The sequence below is a fragment of the Ciconia boyciana genome, chromosome 12 (assembly GCF_034638445.1).
Source record: "Ciconia boyciana chromosome 12, ASM3463844v1, whole genome shotgun sequence".
Classification (NCBI taxonomy): Eukaryota; Metazoa; Chordata; class Aves; order Ciconiiformes; family Ciconiidae; genus Ciconia; species Ciconia boyciana.
In genome coordinates this window covers 12,262,001-12,284,480 of record NC_132945.1, presented here as the reverse complement: position 1 = coordinate 12,284,480, position 22,480 = coordinate 12,262,001, and the positions used below count along the sequence as shown (strand labels likewise).

Genomic DNA, 22,480 nt, shown 5'->3' with positions numbered 1-22,480 from the left:
ATCCTCCTCTTTTTCGTGATCCAAGTCCAAGGTCTCAGATCAAGACAACGAGAAAAGGGACAGGCCGGAGGAAGACAATCACCTGATTTGGAGCCATCTCAGGAGCTGCCATAAAGGCAGTGGCAGCAGCAATGCTAAGGACCTGAGAGAAGTCCCTGGCAAGGCAGCCAGGCAAGTCCAAGGCAAGGCAGCCTTGTGAAATAGTGAACACTGTCTCAGCACAAGGCCAAACATTGTCTAGCTGACCGCTGCACCCCCTCATTGCATCCCACCAGGTAAAGCTTTCTCCTCATCCTCAAGCAGACTGTCTGAGCTATCAGAGAAGAAGTCCTCCAGATCCTGCTGCCTCATCTTGGACTCCAGAACAGTGATGCGCTGCTTGAGCTTCATCTGGGCATCATTGTACTCTGTCAGGAGTTGGCCAAAGCGGGTATGCAGTGTGTCCAGGTTCAAGGCCAGCCTGTCCAGCTTCTCCTCCACACTCTTCCCTTCCGCGCTTGCCTCTGCAGCTGACTCATCCAGCAGCCCTTCCTTGATCAGGATCTCCCGGCCACGTTCCTCCAAGACGTTTTTGGCATCAGGATACTCTGTGACTGCTTCCATAAGATCTTCCTTTGATAGGCAGAAGAGATCAGAGTAGCCCAAGCTACGGATGTTGGCTGTGCGCCTGTTGCCCATTTTGCTCCCTTTAATGTTGAGGATGCTGATCTCACCAAAGCAGCTTCCTGCAGTGAGCAAAGCATACTGTGTCATTCCGTCATCTGCCACCACAGCCAGCTTCCCCTCCTTGACGATGTACATCTCTTTCCCAATGTCTCCTTTCCGGCAAATGTAATCCCCTGGGCTGAACACCTGAGGACGAAGCTTCAGCACCAGCTCCACCAGTAGACCTGCCTCACAGTCCTGGAAAATCCTCACCTTCTTCAGTGTCTCCAGGTGAACATTGATGGCAATCTCTGCCCTTAACTTATCAGGGAGATTCTTGAGGACTTCCCATTCGTCTACTGCCTTCTTGTTGGTCCACAGGTAGTCAAACCACTTGATGACTTTGGTTTCCATGTCTTTGCTCACCTTGCGGAACTGCATGTAGTGTTTGATGGCATCAATTTTTGCCTGGAACTCTGCCCTGGTGGCATTCATGTTGGATATCATGGATCCCACATTCCCCACAATGGTGGCAAAGATGAGGACACCAACGAGGAAATCAAAGATCACAAAGAGGTACTCTTCATCACGCACAGGGGGAGGGGTCTCTCCGATGGTAGTCAAAGTCAATGTAGACCAGTAGAGACAGTAGACGTACTCCCGGGTCAGGTACCCATACTCAGGGTCTGTGACGTTGGGATAGACCCAGGTGTCCTCTCCAAAGCCTATGGCCTTGGAGATGGCATAATAAATGCATGCATTCCAGTGGATTATGACCAGGATGTAAAGAACCAAGTTGCTGATCCGAAAGATGTTGGGGTGGCTGGTTCTGGTCTCAGTCCTATCAAAGAACTCAAACATGCGGGAGAAGTGCAGCAGCCTGTTGAAACGCAATTCAGGGCAGTGCAATCCCACAGCAAAGTATGCCAGGTCTGTGGGCAGGATGGAGAGAACATCCAGCTTGAACTGTAAGGTGTGGATGTAGTTATCCCGTAACTTCTTCAGGTCCTTAACCAGGAGGCCCTGTTCCAAGAAACCTAACAGAGAAGCAAATGATAGAATTTATCTTGGCTTATGTTCAACTCTTCTGCAGGCTTTGTAAGCACTTCTGAGAAACATTTTATGGTATGCCAAGCACATGTGTGCATTAGGATGACACAGGGTCATCCAAATATTACCAGTTCCACCCGATCTACTCAGTTTACAAGCTTTTGTTAGCACTCAAGCCCTTCATCTGGCAAAAGCCACCTAAAGATATCACTTAGGGGTTTACTATGTTGCCACGAAGAAATGGGGACACAAAGGTTTCCATCCTCCAGATCATGAATTATTGCAGTTCCAACAGAAAATGTACAGCCACCTGCCGTGTTCTGAGAACATTAAATTCTACCATTTTTCCATGTAGATAACTCATTAGCTGAACTGATGCAAAATCAGAGATACAGACCTTCAACCATGCCCGAATACTAATAGTAATGCAGGTAATTTTGTACAATTATTCAAAGGTGAAGATGAAAGCTGGGATGATTAATCTTTCATTCTGAAACTTACTCCGTTTCTCAGATCTTTTAATTAGATTCTTTCTCTCGAGACTGCTTCGTACTAGCGAGTGCCAAGGTAGACAAAACCATCCTTCTAATGGAGCTGTAGATTACGCCTCTCCCTTGCTGCTCATCTCCACTTTTAGGGGATTAAAGCAAAGCGCTCACAAGCCAGGATGCTGCTTCTGCTTACCTGTGTGCAGGCGGATCACTACGTCCCCAATGTAGATAGAGTCCGAGATGTAGTCTAACACCAGCCAGAGGACAATGTAGGTCTTTTGCAGGTCACTGTAGCAAGCCCTGGAGGAAGGTCATAAAATAGGGTGGTGTGACCAACAAATCTCCATATCGTCTCTAACTATTACAACTGAATACAGGCTGATTCTGAGGCTCCTAACTCTGCAACAGAGCTTGGCCATTTGCCCCTCTTCTCCTAGAAATTAAAACCCCCTTCTCTGAAAAATCTGCCCTCCCTTGACCAGAGCAAAGCAACGTCTTGAAACCACCTCCCCAATGTACCTTGCAGCTTTACCCCAAAATCATGGTCCTTTCCAACCAGGGCCAGAGGATGGATGCTCTGCCTTTGCACGGCAGAACTCACAGTGATAGCACGGGGGTCCCTTTCCTTTAGGTTCCTGCCAGCCCCAGCACCGCCAGTGTCAGTTGTCTGATCCTGGCTGAGCCACAACAATCAGGTGAACAGGAGGATTAGAGGAGACAGGGACCCTACAACCTCCCAGCTCACCTGGCTACGAGCAAGCACCAGTTATAGAGGACAGGAACTGCAATGACAGCCAGCCAACGGTAATACCAGTCCCCTGCAGGATCCACCACAAAGATCTGCCATTTCCTCCTGGAAGCAGAGAGAAGCCAGAGCTGGCAATGTATGAATAAGGGGCTAAACATAGAAAATAGGGTTGGAAGGAACCATCCGAGCCACATCCTTCATCCCTTGCACTAGACTGGTTCAAACATAGCTGCAGCTTGAGTGCCAGTCTGTAAGCTAAAACCAGTCCCAGCAGTGCTGAGCAAAAATGTCCAGCACTGCTTAAGCTCCCTTATCCCCAAAACTGGGCTCAGTAATGTACCAGAAGAGGAAACTGTAGGATGGTAAGGCACAGTAGGTAGCCTACATGCACAGAGCACCCTAGTGGCAGAACCAGAAACAGATGTATGGAAGAGGGTGATCAGAAAATTTCTCGTTACGTGACATTGCCTCTCCCAGATGAGGTATGGATTGGTGCCAGACAGATCTTAAGAGAAGATTAATTAGAGCAGGAAGGAAGCGTGCTGCAGAAAGGGAGCACCAGGAGGGGATGCCCAAGCCCCAGAGCAGCCACCCAAGGGGAAGCTGGCATTGCGAGGCGGCCATCACCATGCTGCTCGCAGCTGCCTGCCTGCAGTCTGCTCAGTCCTGGGTCCAGTCTTTGAACTGCTCCCAAGTGTTTGATCCTGCTCATCTTGGGACTCTGAGATAAGATGTGTGTGCTCCAGTCGCCAGATCTCACTGGAGAAGCCAGGGAAGAGAAATTCTGTGTCTGGGCTGATAGGCTTAGCTGCTGCAGCCTGGTAGGGCAAAACTCCCTCTTCTCCTCCCTCCTTCCCTCCCTTCCAGCTTTTGAACATGTAAAACTCCCTCCAGTAATAGGAAAAAAAGAACCCACTTGCCAACAGATTCCCCATGCCCATCCCACTGCTTCTGACAGCTTCAAAAGCAAAACCTCTGCCTTGAAGTCTCCTTCCCCAGTGGCACAGGCAGCAGCACCCGCAGTGTCCAGAGTGTGAGGACCAGCACTCAGCACAAAGCCAGTGGCAGTCCTTCACATTCGCTCTAGGTGCAGCCACAGACAAGCAGGTGGTCCAACCTCCCCATTAAAAGTGCTTATCTTTTGCTCAGAAAGTGCAACTTAAATGTTTTTTGAGAAAGGGACTCTGCTCCCTGGGACATACAGCACGGGAAACACTGATTCACCTGCACTCAGCCAGTACTCTTGTAACGCCCACAAGCACTAATAACCTCAGTAATTGTGTTAATTACATTGGTAATTTCAGCTTTAAATCACCAGTGCTGCCCAGGGCAGGTGGCCAGAGTCATTGACATTACACTGACAGTGGGGCCAGGGCTGGAAAACCAGGGCTCTGGGTTAACCCAGGAAGAGGGAATAATCATCTGCCTCTCCTGAAGGCTTTGCACCCAAGCCTGCAATCATGGAGGTTCCCACAGCCATGAACAGCAGCTCACGTTCAGAGTTACCAGACTTGGGACTCTTCTTACCCGTGGAGCTGAGGACCTAGAAAACAGCAGAAGTTACCACTGTCTCCCCAGGAGCCCACTGCCACCGAGCAGCCCTTTCACGGCACACTTCCGCTCCCTCTGATAATTAACAAGCTCCCTTTAACCTCACAGGGCAGAACGTTTTTTTCCATGACTAGTAAAGACCAAGATACAAGGCTCAGATATTTTTCTCTTACAGAAAACAATCATTTTTTGGTGTTCTAATTACCTTGTATAATGGTAGGGTCCAGAATAGTCTGTGAGCTTTGCCCTTTAATTAGCCAGCAGAAGAAAAGCCAGGTTATTGCTTTTCACCGGGAGTGTGAGCTGAGGAGATGAAAGGGCTGGATTTGAAAAAGCCTTTTCAGAAAGCTGCTGTTACAGTGTCTGCTCTTGGGGAAGGCATGGGCAGCAAACGCACTCCCTTCATCTCCCTTCATCCTGCAGATGATCAATGAGACTGGCAAATCCCATGCGTTTGTGCTTGCTGTGGTCTCCTGGGTGGAGACCCTACATCCCTTGGCTTATCCACAGCTCCTCATATGCACAAGCTGAAGGTGCATCCTCTTACAGACCCAGGGCTGGCTCCAAATGCCAACCTTAGTGTTGAACTGCTCTGAAAATAGGGAGGTCTGCTAGCTATCACAAGCCATGCAATGCGTGTTTCCTATCAGGGCATGGGCCAGGGGAGAGAAGACCCCACAGGTGAGGGACAGGCCAGGTCTTTTCCACAGGGACAGACTACCAGGTCCTGTGTGCCTGCACAACAGCCCCGCAAAGCCAGGCTGGCTGCCAGGACAGGGGCTGGAGAAGGCAGGGAGGACCCTTCCCACCACTGTGCCGTACCTCCCACTTTCCCATCCCCATCCACTTCCATTAGCCATTGCTGCTGGGAGCCCCCAACCACCGTGCACAGCTGATCTGCAGCCAAGGATGGCTGGGGCCACAGGGAAGGGACCCTACTTTTTGGTTTCCTCCTCGGTCTCCTCATCCTCTAGATCGTTGCCAGCACCTGCAGCCACTGTCTGGAGCTCGGGGCCCTGGAAGCGCTCGAGGAAGGGGTCTGGCCTTTGCTGCTCCTCGTGCAAGCTCTTGCTGGCCCAGTGCCTCAGCACTAGCACCAGCTGGACTATCCTGGACGGGGGAGAGAGGCAGAGTCAAGAGGTGTGTGTGGAGCAAGGAGAAAGCAAAAGCTTGAGAGCAAGGAGGGAGGCTACAGCTGAGAAAAAAAACTTTCACAGCTCCCTCTCAAGCCCAAACATTTCCCTTTCCCACCCTTGTAGTGATGGTGTGGGACCAAGAATATACAAGCAAGAGAGCCCACCCTGGCAGAGTCCCACAGCACTTTCCCCAGTCCTGCTGCCATTCCCGCAGGGACATGAGGAATGTGTGGGTGACTGGGGAAAAGTGAGTCTGCCTGCAGGGGAAAGGAGCCCCTGAGCCCTCTCAGGGCCTCAGAGGTGATGGAACCGTCCCTTCCTGCAGCCCTCTCCATGGGCACCAAGGCATGCAGAGCAGCATTCACAGATGCTGGTCCCTGCGCCCCTTGAATACCATACAGCAGGAGGGGACCCTGACCCCACCCAAGTCCCCAGTGTCAAAGCCAGGCACAAAAGGCTCAGGCTCACCCCGGGCTGGCAGCACACACAGGTACCTGGCCAAGGCTCGCCTGCCTTGGAAAGCAGAGGCAGCCATCTGCTCCCCGCCATCCGGAGGAGCCCCTCTCCGCAGCTCTGAGGAGGTGTCATCCTGGATTGAGCAGGTCCTGCAGTGGGGAAAAGGTGGGGGTCACAGCCACACCATGCCATCGTGGCACCTGCCCACAGCCAGATGAACTGGAGGAAGCAGGCAGCTGAGGTTTGGCATCACAGCCCTGCCCATGCCAGGTCTCAGCAGGCACACCAAGCTGGCCCTCCCCTCCCCTGCCCCACCACTGCCTCCCTCAACCAAACCAGGGACCAGCCTGACCTCCTGGTGCTGAGCCCCATCCCCTCCACGTCACCCTCCACTCGGGCTTGGGTGGGTGGGCAGGGGTGGCAGTTGGCCAGTGAGCTGTGCAGACCATTACTCTTGGCTGTCATCCTCCATGTGAGGAGACCACGGGCACACACCCTGCCCCAGAGACCTGCAAAGAACAGAAAACAGACACAAGAGCAGCCATACAGGACACATCACGTGATTTGAACACAGAGATATGGCACACCATGGGAAGAGAGGGTCAAACCCCATAGGATGTGCCCACCTCATGTCTTCCACCACCAGCCATCGCTGATGCTGCAGTAAGAGTCCTGCAGAGCATTTCACCCTCCCCAAGAGATCCTACATGTGCCCATGGCCCATGAAAGATGCTCTCCTTGTTCAGGCTCCTCAGCCATTGCCAGGGCAACAGCATCCCCAGCGAGCCATGCCATAACAATGAGCCCACGGCTCTCAGCACCACTGCCTGCCCAAGGACAAGAAAATACACTCGTAAGGGATGTAAGTGCAAGGCCAGCCCTGGCAGGGAGATGTTGTCATGCAGCAGCACGGGGTAGACTTTGCATGTACAAGGGTGTTTGTGCCTGAGCAACTGCCCTCCTTCCCCCAGGGCACTGCAACCTGCTGGTGGTCTGCCCAGCAAGCCCCACCTCTCATCATCACAGAAATCTCCCCTGCATTGGAAATTAAGGTTTAAAAAGAGCCTTGCTGAGGTTCCTGCTGGCAGGAGCTACCATCTGGTTTCAGAGAGCAGCAGAGAAGACCCTACATTAATACGAAGAGGCTGCTGTGGAGCTGTTAAGTGTGGGATTTCACCAGGGTTTTTTTATTTAAAAAGCAAGAGATGCCCATGGGTCTTGCCCAGCCCCAGCATCACATGCAGCCCTCACTGTTCTGCTGCACCCTAGTATAGACCACACCATGCAAAAGCACCACACAGAAACACAGACTTGCACATGCACAGATGCAAAGACACACAGGCATTGCCCAGCCCTACCTAGACCACGTATTCCCACCCTGGCTGCCCTGCATGCTCCCCCCAGGGCAGCAGGTACACCCTCCATACCCGCAGTGCACAGATGAGGCATGTTGCTGGAGACAACACGCTCACCTCTCACATGGTGCAGCCCACAGCTGAGGCTCTGCTTGGGGGAAGGCAGTCCCTTCTACACCTCTACCAACACGCACAAGGATGACATCCATGCTGCATGCACAGGGACAGTCATGCATGCCCAGGCGAGCCACCTCCCCAGGGCAGCAGAGCTGCTGCCGAGAAGCCACCACTGTCCACTTACGAGCCTGGCATCCCCCGAAGCCTTCAACACTTGACTGCTGCCTAACGCAGGCTAGCAGGGGTGGCTGGGGAGCATCCCTCCCCCGGGAGCCTCCCAGGCTGTCTCCGGAGCACTCAGGCTTTTAAAACGCATGTTGAGCTGCAAAGCAAAGCCAGCACAAGTGGAGCTGCCTGCACTCCTGCCCTTCTCTGCTGCCCAAGCAGAGAAGCAGGCGAGGCAGCCAGGCAACACCCTGGCAGTGGCAGAGGGGCCTCCACGGTGCGTGGGGAGGATGCACACGCACGTGTCTCGTCACTACAGCACGCCCATCCCCTGAGCATCCTCGATGCCCTGAGCAGCAAGGTACACTTCAGAGGAGTTAACAGCAGCCAGCTTTGTGTCTGGGAGATGAAAGGGGAGGAGGGAAACATGCTGCTCAGGGATGCTCCATTTCCCTATCCATGCATCCCCTTCTCCCCCTGCCACCTCATCGGTGGCTGGAGGGACCTCAGACATCTCTCAGGGAAGAGCCTGGCTGGACATCGCAGCCATCCTGAGCAGCTCTGGGTCCAGCAACTCCTGAGTCCCCAGCAACCCTTGGGCAAGTGTCACTGCCCACCCAGGGACAGGCACAGCCAGCAGACCCCCAGCTGGGCTCAGGTCCTGCCACACAAGAGGATGCACTGGGATTGCCTCCCAGGCTGCCTGCTTCTGCTCCCCTCCCAGCCCTCTGTTCTAGGGAAAAACAAAGCTGGTGACTATTTCCCTGCTTCACAGGCTGTGCCACAGCTACTGCTATGATGGAAAATTTGCAGAAGTAGCCACATTTTAACACCCTCCCATCCAGTTACCTCTTCTCATGCTGAGGGAGCGGGAGACCAAATGTGCTGCTCTGGACTCCTGGCAAAGAGAGCTGCAGAGTTTGAAGATTATAATGAAATGCATCTTTCACCAATTTCTGCCTTCATATTTTGTTCACAAAGCCATTCTAATAACCAGTTAGCAAAAAATTTGCATCCCCAAGACAATAAGGAAGGGGTGAATTTTTACCCCCTTCCTCCAGCATCTAGCCACTTGCAGCGGCTGAGGCTGGATCAGTCCCTGCTGCGCATGGAGTCCTGCACCATGTGCAGGGCTGTTCTGAAAGCACCAGCACCAGGAGTCCCTTCGCTATCAAAGGTTTACCTTTTTTTTCCTTCAAAGCCTTAAATTCCACTTGTTCTGATCTCACTGAAAACCTGGACAGCAGGGAGCCGAACGAAGAAACGGAATTTTTACAGCCTTGGCTGGGGCTGCTGGCAGCATTGAGTGCTGCCTGGGTGAGCACCTAGCAGTGAGGGACACATCACTCTGCTCTTGTCCCCATGCCATAGACCCCAGCACTGGGGACAGCTCACAGGCCAGGAGCAGCAGCAGCAGCACGTGTCCCCCTTCCACCTCTTCTTTTGCTCCCTGCCTGCAGCTGCCTTCAAAAGCAACATGGGAACTCCAGGAGCTGCTCCCTCGCAGCTCCCTTGAGCACCATATTGCACAAGACACTTTATTTTCCGTACACGCAATTGTGGCAGTGACCCTAGGAGACACTCAGCTCTGCCACATGTGCTGCCGTGGGACAAAGAAGAGCCAAGAGGAGGAGGCAGGAAAGAGAGAAAGGAAATAAATAAAAGCATCACACCACAACAGGGATGGCATTAACCAGAAACTCTCCTCCTCCAGATCCCTCCCGGCCAGGGCGCCTGGCACGTCTGTTTTACACCAGCAGGCCAAACAGCCTGTAGCTCTAGAGATGTCAGAAATCCAGTGTCCGATTAAATAAGCATGCGTGGCTGAGACATCCAGCACCAGGTCGGAGCCCTGCTGCCAAGGGAATAAACCTTACCTGTTCCCATCCACTGGGATACCAGGATCAGACTCCACAGTTGGTAGAAGAAACACATCCAGAACACACGGAGTTTATTAAAATATGCATTTTATGGGTCAGTGTTTCCAGATGTACACCAGGATTTATGCCTTACATAAAAGTCATATTGTATCCCCTGCAACCTGCCAACAATTAGCCTTTGAGAACACATAGTTTGATCACCTCTCCTCCAAACATCTTCAATCCACACTTTGAAGGTGGTGTGTCCCTCAAAGGGTCAGCCCTTCTCACCTTAAAATACATCTTAAAAAAGAAAAACCACAAATGTGTTTTCCTCCAAAACACGTTTACACCTCTCAGAGAAGAGAAACCAGCCAAACGATTTACCTGCTTTCCTGGCACGAGTCACACAGGGACAGCCCCCTTATACAGACCCATTGTGTAAGGTTCCCTGGTAACCCTGACCACATCCCTGAGCCACAAGCCACAGGAACCACCCCTGCACCAGTGCTCCCATCCCTTACATACACCCTGCCACAGCACAGCACGCCAAGCCCACCACACCATCCTGGCTCTCATCTGCAATAAATCTCGGTGCTCTCCTCAGCTCAGCTATCAGGCACAGCTTCAGACCTGCAATTACTTGTGGGACTGTTATTTATTAGTCAATGTCCAGCTGCCAGATTTACAGTCACGGATGCTTGATGCAGTTGCAGGCAGAAAACACCCAAGCATCCACGTCTGTAAATAAGCTATTGGGACACGTGGATGACCTGCAGATCCAGCTACAACTACTTATAGGTGGAACAGACAGGTCCTGTTAGGCCATGCCAAAACCTGCCCCAGGAGCCTGCAAGCACAACTCCAGCAGATGTGCTGGACAAACCACCAAAAGCGTCTCAAAGTCACCTCAGATCCAAGTGTTACTAAGCTCCACAGAAGGAAAGAAACAGCAAAGCTGTTTCTGGGCTTGTTTTTAGCTAAAGAGTATCTGGGCCAAGAATTCCCCTCACCTGTGTTCTTGTACCATTGGTGAAGTTACAGCCTGGCAGCAGACCTAGGAGTGATCCTGCCCTCTGGCACTGGCAACCTAACAAATATCTACTGCTGCCCAAATGGGCAATTTTCCATGGCCTGTCTGGTGCTATCACTGTTGGTATGAGGTCTTATAATCCAGAGAGTCACCACGGGGAGGTTTCCCATGTAAATCTCTCTGGAAAAGAGCCAAGCTCCTGGATAAGCCCAGACCTCAGCAATGCTCTTACAGTCACTTTGGACCGAAACATTTGCAAACCCACTCCTGAACTGTCTCCAGCAGGATGGGAGCCAAGGAGATGGTGGCACAACAGCGGTTGCAGGGATGGGAGCTCCTGGCTCCTCCAGCTCCATAACTCCTAGAGCAGGGGCTATGGCACGGGAGAACTGGCAGTACTACCTCCACCAAAGAGCAGTTGCACAGGGAAGAAAAGAAAACCCACCAGCAGTTTAAAACACTCAACCACTCTACATAAGCTTTTGGGGTAGAAGATGAGGAACAGACCACAGCAGTCGGCTGAAGACTTTTACAGGGTCAGAAGTGAGTTACCCAAGCTGGGACGTGGTCAGGAGACTGGGCCCACCACAGTCTAAGACTGTAACAGGACCCCATGTCCACAAACACCCAACACCTTGGTTTTGCATCTCCTCTGGCAGACAGCCCAAGGACCAGAGGGTCTCCCATTGCTTTGCACAGGACAGACACATCCTGTATCGGCCACCAATTTCTTATGAGACCTGGGCTCTTCACAGCAGCTTCCCACATAAGCACTGACTCCATCAGACATACAAGGTGGTTGCTAGTGTACACAGAGCATTTGCAGCCGTAGCCCAGCCCTGAGACTATGCCTGTTGTGCCATACTCCTTGTACCCCACCTCTCCCTGACACTCGTCTCCAGCTGCTGTGGCACGAGGTCCAGCTTCATCGTTTCCCTCACCCACCTCTGATGCTACAGCATGGGAGAGGCATGGCACCTTTATTGTTATTGGGGCCTAAAGGACACAGATCCTCAAGGGCCTACAGTGCAAAAGCAGGTCAAGTTAAGAAGAAACATGCAGTTTTAATGTTTGCCAGTATGTGAGCAAGGATTCTCTCCCTGCCCTCACCCACCCTGCCAGGGTTGGGCAGGGGAGGTCAGGGCACAGGAAATCATCTCCTCAGCCAGAGCCACGTGTTGATGAGACAGGCGGAGATCAGCATGGAGTAGACCAGGGCCTCCTTCTGCCACCAGGCATTGCACTGCTCCTCCAGCACACGGAGCCTCCCCGAGATCCTCGTCAACTGCAAGGGAAGCAGTGGGGCCGCTGTCAGCCCTGCAGCAAAGTGCAGGACACTGGCTACACGCCAGAGGCGTGGGACAGCAAGGGATGGAGCGATGGGAGCTGCCGTCTCCTTCAGGTCCTCCTTTTCTAGAGCAGCAGCTATCTTTGTGTGGGAGAATTAGCAGCAGTACCTCAGCTCCTGAGCAGATGCTTCAGGAAAAGGTCCTTCCCATCAGAAGAGCATCTGAGCCCTTTACTGGCAGCAGATGGAGGGGTCTGGCTGTCTCCTGTAGCCCTACAGCCCCTCAGGGTAGGAGCTTGATGGGTCAACACACACATAAGTCCTTCCCTGCTTCTCCATTAGCAGCATCAGTCAGGACTAGCTTGGCAGCGCCAGCCCATCAGGACTGAGCAACACACCCCTGGAGCCTCCTCACCCACCCTGCTATGGCTTTCCCAGGAAATATTTGCAGCCCTTCACCCCCATCTCACCTGCTTTCTCATTGCTGCCATCTCAGCCACCCCGACCTCCTCCAAGGTGCTCTCTGGGGCTGGGCCAGTCTCCTGGGAGCTGGGGAAAAAAAACAGAGATGCAGAAGGACAAACACTGCTCGAGAGGTGCAACTGCCTTCCTGCACACATGGCACTGCCATGGGGAGCCAAGACATGCAGGTAGGGTGTGTGTGCCCAGGATGTGCTGTCTGGATGCAGCATCAGGCGAGAGGAAACAGCACCTGCACAGCATCTACTCATCTCTTCTTAACCCCCATCATGCATATTTATACCCCTCCACCATGCACCCCACAGTGATCACAACAAAACATACAGCACATGCCATGCCAGACAACAGGGAAAACGCATGCTTGTATTTCTTTAGAGGTCCAACAGAGAGAAAACATGATATTTACCGAGCATCCATTCTCTATAGTCAGAGGAATTCATTGAGGGTTGGATAAATCATCTTTAGAGCCAGTCAGGTAAATACATATCACAGGGCCAATGCCAAAATGGAGGGATGATCTCATTTACATCAGCAGGTGAGGATCCCACTGTTGGGAAGCAGCATCAACTGGGGGGAAACTATCTGAGCAAGTGCATCAGCCAGCAGAAAAGGGTCCTGTGTTTGCTGAGACAAGGATTTGTTCCTCTCCAGTATCGCCAGATACCACAAGCTCACTTTCACCACCCCCCGACAAAAAAAGTATCATTTTTTGCTCCTAGAGAAAATTCTACCTGCAACTTGAAACATAAACAAGCAACCCAAGCATGCACCACTTCCTTCCATCCCTGGAAATAAAGGGGCCACCACTGGGATTAGCTGCTGCTCTGGCAGAGGCAACACAGACCACAGATCTCTAGGGCATCCCCTGGAGACACAGCCTTGCTGCAGGGCCCACAGCACTGAGCCACAAAATAAAGTAGATGCACAGTGAGAAAAATCAAAACTGCCATGTTTGGTCTGTTGTTCCTATCATCATAGGCTAGCCCTACATCAGTTCTTCTATAATCAAAACTCCCCTATGCACACCAATAACTCGCATGGGCACTTGCTGATACCGTACGGGTTAACGAGTGTCTAACACTGCTCCTTCGGAGACCTTGGGGAGGGGAAGGTATTTGTTCCTGTTTGCGACATGATGTTGATCTCACTGAAGACAAGCCAGAACAGCATGCGCAGACTGAGTGAATCTCTGTCTGAAAATACATTTGTGAGATAATACCTCCATGTAATGTAGCTGCGATGTAAAATTAAAGTCACAACAGAAAGAAAATCCAATTTCCCCCAGCACAGAGCCATTAAAAAAGGGACACATCCTGCAGCTTTTGACTGAAAAATCCCAGTTGATACAGGTGAGCACCCTTTAGAGACTAGAAATTACCTTCCGATGACTCATACCCTTCAAGAGGTCACTGTCAGGCAAATATTCCAGTCTCTGTCTGAGACCAGACTTTTCTTTATTAAAATTCCAGGACAAACAAGCCAGCTCAGTCATTTTTTTATTTTTATTGTTGCATAGGGGTACAAAGTTGTTGTATCAAAGAGATACCATATGCATCTGAAGTGATGCAAAGTACCAAGAAGAGGCGTTTCAAGGTGGCTGGCTTCAAAGGGAGATTGAGACCTGGGGAGAGGCCCGGGACTCACCCCACTGCGTTACAGCAGCTCTGCAAGCTACCACCTCTCAGGGTACCATGGCCTAAACCGCCTCTACTGCTGATGGGAGGAGGGAGAAGGTCTTACATAGCCACTAACCAGATCTGTTGGCATGCCCAGACTTTGTTAAAAAAAAAAAAAAGCAACATTTGAAGACAGTCAGCCTACTGTGGTTAAAAGCAGGGACATCACTTTGCATTGTCTGCAGGCAGAAGCCAGCTCTGCTGCCGGCACCTCTGCACCAGCTGGGGAGGGAAGGCAGGATGTGCCACTGATGGCACTGATGATGGATGCTCACTCTCCTCCCTTTCTGCCTGGAGGCTTTGCTCAAGGAGAATTAGAAGTATTTAGACGTTCCTCTGGGTGCTCAGCAGCCTTAGAGCAGTGGGGACACCTTAAGGCTGCAATGATGTCTTTGAACATGTTAAATTTACTGCACTTGCACAGATAAGAGTGTGGTGGAGATAGCTGCTCCAGCACATCTGGAGAGACTGAGGTCATTGCATCACTGCTCCAGTGAGCATGCAGGCATACTGCACCCTGGTCAGAGGGATCGGCTATGGAATGAGTAACTCAGTGCAGCCAGTTCGTGGAAAAGGATAATTAAGAGTGACCAAGATACAGCCAAAGATGCTGGAAGACTGCAGGAGAGGGTGTCTTGGGGACAGGACCTGGGTCAGGCCATCTGTTCTGGATTTTGATTCCCTTCACACATTTCTCTCCATCAAGCTATCAAGGCATGCAGAGAAGTTAGCACTTGCTTAGCAGTGAAGAGCAGCTGAAATCCCAGCAATGTCACAGGTGGTGTTCGATCACTCAGGGTGCCCAGGGGACCGGTGTTAAGCTAAGTAGGAGACACAAGCTGGGCTGGGTTAGCTGGGTGCACCCAGGCTGGCTGCACCAGGTGCTCCTGGGCCAGGCACCCAGAGATGGTGGACAGGACAGGTGAGGAAGAGAGTCTGGGGCAGCCATGCAGGACCATCCTGCTCCTGCGCCATGCAGCCTGTGGTTTACAGAGCTCATGCCTGGCTCATGCCTTAGAGAGGCAAAGACAAGTCCTTGCAGAGTGATAAGGAGGTGGCTCAAGACAAGCTGAAGTCACCTGGATGGCACTGGGTCTTGCAGAGAGTCCTGGACACGGTTGAAGAGCACCTGGCCCAGGAGGTACATGGTCTGGAAGATGTTCTGCATGGAGTAGATCCTGCCCGTCTCCGTGAGGAGGGGGAGTGGGGCACTGCGCGCGGGCAGGGGGCACGCGTCCAGCCTGGGGTGCAGACAGAATCACACCTGTTATTTCCTGGCCTCGTACAGCACGGGCACAACCTGGTGTTTGGCAGTGCCCTTCATTCCTTCAGCGGCTCCAAGCATCTCCAGGCAATGTCATCGGCACCCAGACCCCCACATCACCAGGTAGGAGAACACCCTCCAGCAGCCCCCAGGCTCAGAGGCAGTCCCCTGGCTCCTCCGAAGCCAGCCATGGTTGTGTGATAACCAGACCTTCACCAGCTGCTCTCACAGGGGTTGCAGAAGGCCAGCTCTCCTGCCACCCAGGACAACCCTGGACTTCTACAGGGAAAGGTGCCTCTGCTCTGGCATTAAGTTAGAGACAATTTCTCCACTGGAGAGACTCTGGAGCCCAAGGCCATGAGCAGAGGATCACTATCACCATGCTACTGCTCACAAGCTACGCTCAAAGAGCTGAAAAGCAAGTGTGCTCTTAGCCCACCCCATCTGCAAGGCACTGCAAGTTTCAACAACTCTTGTAGAAACACAGTTAAGCCCTGGTGCCTCATTTGCCAGTGGTCACCTGCCCGTAGCCCCCAGCACTCTGCCATGCTGGTGCTGGAGCAGGAAAGCACATTGCAAAGCACCGAGAGGAAGATGGGCAGAGCCAGAGAGACCGAGACAAGCCAGAGCAGGCACTGAGGTCCTCTTGGCCCAATGGCCAGGCAACGATTGACAGCGCTCCCAGCCTGCTGTGAGAGGGGACATGCTCTCCCACGTACATCTCAGCACAGAGCTCATCACCCTCAGGACCAACACAGCTGCCTTCAACGCTGCCTGGCACCAACCTCTCTGACACCAGAAGTCATGTTCCTCTTGTGCAAGAGTAGGACTTGCCAGGCACTGCCTTGCCCTGATCTGGATACCCCACCGCCTCGGGGCACCGACACCAGAGAGCATCAAAGCAGCACAGACAACAGGAGATGCTGATTCCCACCCACCCCAGATGGCTCTGCGTTCATGCTCACCGCTCATGGTCCTGGCCCGGGCTGTGCAAGGCCAGCTGGGCACAGTCACTTGGAGTCCTTTCGCGCCGCAACCTGCTGCTGTGATGGCCCTGTTGGTATCAAACACAACCGCGTTAGCGCAGAGACTCTGCACGGGGCGAGCCCAGCCTAGGGCCCTGCGTGGTCTGCGGTGCCAGGAGCCCATCAGCATGGGGAACGCACTCGGTGGTGGGAGCGTTACGTGAGCCCCAAACCTGGTGAGCTGATGCTGGAGTGGGTGGGGACACGTGCTCGGAGTAGGGTGAGCATCACCAGCAAGAAACCTGATGATCTGATCTCTATTGAGATCAAAAATCCTAAACCTAACACATCAGGAACGGCTCTTGAATCTCAGGGAGGTGAAAGCACTTGAGAAGGCGGATCAGCAGCTCTAGCAGCCAAACCAAGGCTTTGCCTGCCCATGTCAGGGGCCTCTCTTTGAATGAGTTTCACACAAGGTTAAAACCTGCTTTCAACTCTGACACCAGAACCCTTTACGCTGCAATGATGAAACAGCTCCATCGAGGAGAAACAGTGGTTGAAAAGGGATTTCAAAAGTAGCAGAAGGAGGTTGTAGGGGGACTGCACCTACCTCAGCCTATCGCCTGCTCACAAAATGCGGTAGGAGATCTGGCTGAATCGATGTTCCAGCACGCAGGTGTATACTGGTTATGGGACAGAAAGAGATCCCACCACCCCTACACCCTCACTCCTAGGACTCCTAGGAGAAAGCAGCACTCTGGAAAATTAATTCTGGCTTGGGCTGATAACAGACCTCTGAAGAAACCCAACACTGGGATTGCTCCCCCTTCCCACCACACGCAACCCCATCCGCTCTCAATACAGTACCGATCGTTTGCGTTTCTGTGAGCTTGATCTGCTGGCTACGTGCAGAAAAGGGAGCTCCCCAAGATGGGTGGGCTGCGCAGAGGAGTCTGGGGACATATGCACCATGACAGAGGGGACCTTCCTTTGCTGGTTCACCAGGATGGGCCTCAGACTGGCATCTGATATTTCTACAGAGAGGAGAAAGGGAAGAATTAAACCAACCTGAATGCACTCAGGACAGGAGAGAAGAGAGATCCACCCATGTAGGAAAGCCAACTCTGTGTCTAGTGTTACCAGACATACATCAAAAACCATGTCCCGCAGGTGTGAGCAGCAGGACAGCTGGGAAAGGCATGGGCTGGAAAGCAACCGGACACACTTCTCCAGGAAAGTGAGGTTTGGGAGCTGTTTTTCAAAGAGACAGGGCCATATGTCTCTGCATCCCAAAGCAGGGAGCCTACCAAAGGCCAAGAGGGAACTGTAAGAGATGTGGATAGAGACGCCTCCACATTTTGCTCCTCACCTTTTGGAACTAAGACCACTCCTGCCTTCTGTTGGTCACCTTTGCCCACCTCTCCCCAAGCATCTCTCTACCATCCTGTCCTACCTTCCAGAAGAAAGCTGACTACAGTATCTGCCCCTGTCCTTTCCTCTTGCAAAGCAAACCACTGGGGACTTTATAAAGGGATCTTACTCCCTAGGATGTTGTAGAGCCCCACCAACCTTCAGCCACCCCAAAAGACAACCCAGCACATTACCTGCAAGAGAAATCCTATCAGGGATATGCATCCGAAAGGAAGGAGGGACATCCTCTGTCACTGGCTCCTCGTCCACAGGGCTGAAGCTATCTACTACCTTCAGCCTGTTGGGAACTTGCATCCTTTGATTGATGGCTTCTGTGAAGAGCAGGTCACAGCGGACTCGGTTCAGGTCTAGTCCCCAAAACGGCCACATCTTTTTTGACTTCCTCAGATTGCTTGAGCACCCTGGGGTTTCACACAGAGGAAAAGAAAGCTGAGCGAAAGTGCTAGCAAGCAGCTCTTCCAAACTGGTATCTGCACAGAGACAACACACATGCTATAAGACAGCTAAAATACAGGCAGAAACAACCCAAAAGGCAGACACTGTCGGAGCTGTCCTAGAGAACGGGGTGTCCCATGAAGCCCAGCTGGCAGGGGCAAGGGAACGGGTCCGCTGCAGGTGGGAACTCCTGCCCGGCAGGGTGAGAAAGGAGAAAACTCCTACGTGTCCTGGGAGCAGAGTATGAGCTTAGCACCTATTGCCTCAATTGATAGCAAGGAAAGGGCAATAGTTCAGCACACCTGTGGGAGAAGAGCAGTTCAGTATACCCTAAAAACTAGTGGAAAAAAAAAATTTCCATCCAGAAGCAAAGTTTTTTGGAGGGCTGGAAGCACATTTTTGTGTTCATACACCTTCAAGGAAAAATGAGGTTTTCTAAAAACAAAACATATGTTTTGGTGATAAGATTCCAGGTTACCACAGGAAAAGCTAAGCACTAAACTTTCTCCACACACAATTTTGCTGCAGTATCCCCCATGGCCATACCCCATTCCCCACTGGATCCAGCACCCATCTCCTCAAGTGACCCACACCAAGCTGAACAGATGGACTTTGCCCTGAGCAGAGCTGCCAGATACTGAACCATCCTCCCAGAGGGGAAGGAGAAGCACACGTCAGCTCCCCCAGGCCAGCGCCAGCTCGGCTCTCTCCCAGGAGGGGACTGGCACCGAGGAGGGACACAGTCCTCAGCTCCCTCTGCTCCTGGGGGCAGCCAACAGCAGGAGCAGGACATGGGACACAGACACTATCTGGGGCTTTGCAGCTGCTCAGGATGCACAACTGCCCCGTGCCTCAGTTTTCCCTTTGCCAAGTCCCAGGGCTTTGAGAAGTGCTCTGGGGCCACAACGTCCCAACGCTTTCACTGAGCGATGTGAGCAGAGGGCAATCAACATACACTTTTGGGAGAGGAGCCCCAAAAAACACATTCCTTGCTCCCAGCAGATCCACTCTTTATTCTTTCTCAAAAAGCTGCAGCCGAGGAGAAAACCCCAACAAGCAAGGGCCGCCAAGGCTGGCAGACCCCAGCCGGACCCAGCACTGCCCCGGCGTCCCAGACGTGCCACATGCATGCACAGCCCCCCTGCACCCTCCTTGCTGCCGCCCTTTGAGCTCCCCATGGCCGAAAAGATCCCCCTTTGCTTCCGGGTGAAAATGTCCACCATAAGAGGGGCCGTCTGCTCCGGCACAGCCCAAACAGCCGGAGGAAGGAGAGGCTTTCCTCTTCAAAGCTCCGGGGGGGGGGGGACGGGAGGAGGCGAGCGAGCAGGAGTGTGCAGGGGCCCTGCCCTCTTTGATCACGTCCGGGGACTATATTTAGTAGCCAGGTCTCTGACGGTGCGTTTCCAGCCCACCAGGCTGCTCCCAGGCGGCAGCAGCCGGGGCTGCCCACCACCACCCTCGCTGCTGCTTCTCGGGGCGCTTCGGACCCTCCCGCCTGCCCCAGCCCCCGCCACTCCCTGGGGTATCAGCCGGGGACAGGAGCAGAGGGAAATCCCTGGGGAACAGCACCGCCTCCCGAAGCCCAAAGGACCACGGGAGACGCGGCCCCCGAGCCACCGGTCCGTCCCCTGTCGCAGCCGGGCCCTGTAACTCCAGGTACACGAGGGCAGCAGAACCGGCTCCGCACCTGCAATAACCAGCACTTCCAGTGATCACCTGCCTCGCGCTGCTCTCTCCTCCTCTGTCATTAAAAACGTTTTAATTAAAGAGACAGAAATTTGCCCAGCATCAGCTGTAGCCATTTCCTGCTGCCAGACGCACAGAGACGAGATCCCCGTCTCTGCAACTGGGTCTGCCCCAGAAGCGCTGCCGGAGACGCGGCGTGCGGGGGCACGGCTGCCCCACACCTTCTCCACCACCCTGCCCAGACCCAGCACTGGCATGGGTGACACCAACCCATGGGTGTCACAATAAACACGCAGCCTGCTTCTCCCCAAAACGTTGAAGAAAGTGGATTTTTGCAGGAACCCCCCACTCCGGAGCAGGGCAATAAGTCCTGGGACAGTCCCAAAGCAGTGTCAGTCCCACAGGAGAAACCTGCATCAGACACCCAGCCCCACGGTCCGCAACTGTAGAGACCACCGGGTTTCTCCTTCATTTTTTATGTTTTAGAGGAGCAAACAGCCTGTGTTTCTTTCTCAGCCTGCTCTCCGGGAAACCAGCCTATATTAATAACAATAAATCTGGAGAGGGCAGGTCAGTTCATTTTCTAATCACCTATGAAACTGCTGCAGCTCCCAAAGAGCAGAGGGATGGGAGGGGAGTGAGAAGCAGGCTCTGAGAGACTAAACTATTAAGAAAAAAAAATCAGCTGTCAAAACCCATAAGAACAAAATGCTTAAGTGGCTGTATTTCCTCCTTTAACTTTCTTTAGGGCTTTTTCGAGCTATTGCCAAGCAACCCCCCTCGCCGGCAGAAGACGACTGCTTCCCAGCCTCTGCTTCGGCACTTCTCCTTGCATTTGCAGCGATAGGGAATTTCCGGCTCACTAAGCACATGAGTAGGTTTAAGTCCTCCAAGCTGGGAAAACCTGCCCTGCCGAGGGAAACCCCACAACCTCCCTCTCTCCGTCCCTTCCCAGCCCAGGATGCTCCATCCAAGGCAGACGGGCGTACCAGCCTGGCCCAGCACCCCCCCCCCCTTCACCTCTCAGGATGGGGTGCTGGGATGAGCAGCTCTCTGCTGGAGAAGCTGACCTCGCTCACAGCTCTGCGCTTCAGCCTGGGGCTGTACCTCGTCAAGACAGAGAGGGGCTAACACGAAGGGGAATGGGTTTTGTCACCCGGCTCAGGTCCTGCCGCCTGCCACAGCCAACCCGCAGAGCGCAGCCGGCCACGCAGAGCCGGGGTGACCCCTCTGCCCCCCGCGTCCCCGGCCTCAGCTCAGAGATGCGCTGAGGAGCAAAGGGCTCCGGGGATCCCGGACACAGCGGGCCGGCTCTGATCACCGCGGGGGGGACCGAGAAACTCAGGCCACGGGACACGCGTGAGAGGAGCCGGCCACCCGCGGGGCGGGAGGCGCGACGGGAGCGGGGCTGGGGGCCGGCTCCAGGGCACGGAGGGCTCCCATGCCCTCCCAGGGGAGGCATCCCGCCCCTCGCCCCAGGGACGCCCCAGCGCCTCTCGCTGCCGGACGCGCTCCCCCGCCGGGGCTGGGGCTGCCCGCAGAGCTCCGTCCCGTCCCCGGCAGCCACCGGCTTTGCGGCTTGCAAAGGGGGGGAGTAGGGGGGGGCACTTACTTTTTGCAGACCAAGGCAACTGCCGGACCTGTAAACAGCCGCGCTCGCTGCCAGCCGGGGCGGGGGCGGGGGCGGCCGGGGCAACCCGCCCTCCCGAGAGCCCGCCCGCCGCGCTTAAAGCCGCAGCGGGGGTAGCTACCGAGCTGCGACCCATCAGCGCGGCGCCTCCCCGGGGGCAGCCGGCATGCTCCGGCCCGGCCCGGCCCGGCCCCCTGCCCGCAGGTCGGCCTCTCCCAGCACTGAGCACGAAGGTCACAAGTTTGCCAGAGCGAAAGGATGGCTCTTGCCCGGGGCAAAACCGGGGGACAGAAGCAAACCCAGGAGCTTCACCAGGTCCCCCCCGTCCCTACGTACACGCAGCCCAGGGATGTTTGCAGGCAAACCAACCCACGCTTCAAGGTGAGGTCTCAGCCCGTCTCCTCTTGGCACGCTAACGCTGCTGCCCGTGGCAGTCCCAGCCACAGCATGTCCCCATGCCACCGTGGGAGCCCGGGCAGGAGGAGAGACGGCAGCCATCCAAGCACCACGCTGTGCCAGAGCTAATCTCTTCTGCCGCTCAGTGGAGTCCACAGCGATAAAATGATCTGTTTGGGATGAACGACAGTTTTAAACACTTCTGAATGGGGACAAAGTCCAAGACCTGACTGTAAAATCTGGTTTTGAAAGGGCTTAAAATAAATCCCATGCTGCCCTAGTCTTGCTATTTAAAGGGGATTATCTAAGAGGTTTAGGAGCACACAGAGGAACAGCACGACAACTTGTGCACCTAAATCCCCTCAAAGACCTTAGGAAATCCCTCCACACTTCACCTATGGGCTGGTCAGGGCTCACAGGACACCCTCCAGTTCTCACAGGCAGTTGCACCACATGCCCAGGGAAGTCAAAGGCTCCTGTTGGATGTGTGGGGTTCGTTCCCAGCCCCACACCAGCACACACGCTATCTCCAAAGATGGTCTCCTCCTCACTGGGGACTGTGCTGCAGCTGTGCCTGGGTGGGATATTGATGCCATCGTCTCACAGCTGCCTCCATCGCCCCG

General features: G+C 53.8%; 2 protein-coding genes across 2 annotated transcripts; both read right to left on the bottom strand.

Annotated features, from left to right (window-relative positions):
• Nucleotides 1-209: 209 nt before the first annotated feature.
• On the bottom strand, nucleotides 210-6,542 carry CNGA2 (cyclic nucleotide gated channel subunit alpha 2). The gene is made up of 6 exons (XM_072877316.1): nucleotides 6,430-6,542; nucleotides 6,116-6,226; nucleotides 5,425-5,595; nucleotides 2,932-3,039; nucleotides 2,380-2,486; nucleotides 210-1,682 (listed from the first exon to the last, which is right to left on the bottom strand). The coding sequence occupies exons 1-6, from the start codon at nucleotides 6,540-6,542 to the stop codon at nucleotides 259-261; spliced, it is 2,034 nt and encodes a 677-aa protein (XP_072733417.1). The 3' UTR covers nucleotides 210-258.
• Nucleotides 6,543-9,700: 3,158 nt separating this feature from the next.
• Nucleotides 9,701-21,502, bottom strand: LOC140658645 (mitochondrial fission factor homolog A-like). The gene is made up of 7 exons (XM_072877317.1): nucleotides 21,444-21,502; nucleotides 17,884-18,111; nucleotides 17,147-17,313; nucleotides 16,280-16,368; nucleotides 15,130-15,291; nucleotides 12,365-12,443; nucleotides 9,701-11,891 (listed from the first exon to the last, which is right to left on the bottom strand). Exons 2-7 carry the CDS (start codon nucleotides 18,077-18,079, stop codon nucleotides 11,760-11,762), a joined length of 825 nt encoding a protein of 274 aa, XP_072733418.1. The 5' UTR covers nucleotides 18,080-18,111; nucleotides 21,444-21,502; the 3' UTR covers nucleotides 9,701-11,759.
• Nucleotides 21,503-22,480: the final 978 nt, after the last annotated feature.

Excerpts from the sequence above, each read along its gene's own strand:
- CNGA2 (XM_072877316.1), bottom strand. The coding sequence starts at position 6,542 with ATGACAGCCAAGAGTAATGGTCTGCACAGCTCACTGGCCAACTGCCAC. Across the intron at positions 6,227-6,429 it reads ATGGGGCTCAGCACCAGGAG|GACCTGCTCAATCCAGGATG; the intron begins GTCAGGCTGGTC and ends TCCCCACTGCAG. Across the intron at positions 1,683-2,379 it reads AGTGATCCGCCTGCACACAG|GTTTCTTGGAACAGGGCCTC; the intron begins GTAAGCAGAAGC and ends CTTCTCTGTTAG.
- LOC140658645 (XM_072877317.1), bottom strand. The coding sequence starts at position 18,079 with ATGTGGCCGTTTTGGGGACTAGACCTGAACCGAGTCCGCTGTGACCTG. Across the intron at positions 16,369-17,146 it reads CACAGAAACGCAAACGATCG|GGCCATCACAGCAGCAGGTT; the intron begins GTACTGTATTGA and ends TGATACCAACAG. Across the intron at positions 11,892-12,364 it reads TGGCAGCAATGAGAAAGCAG|TTGACGAGGATCTCGGGGAG; the intron begins GTGAGATGGGGG and ends CTTCCCTTGCAG.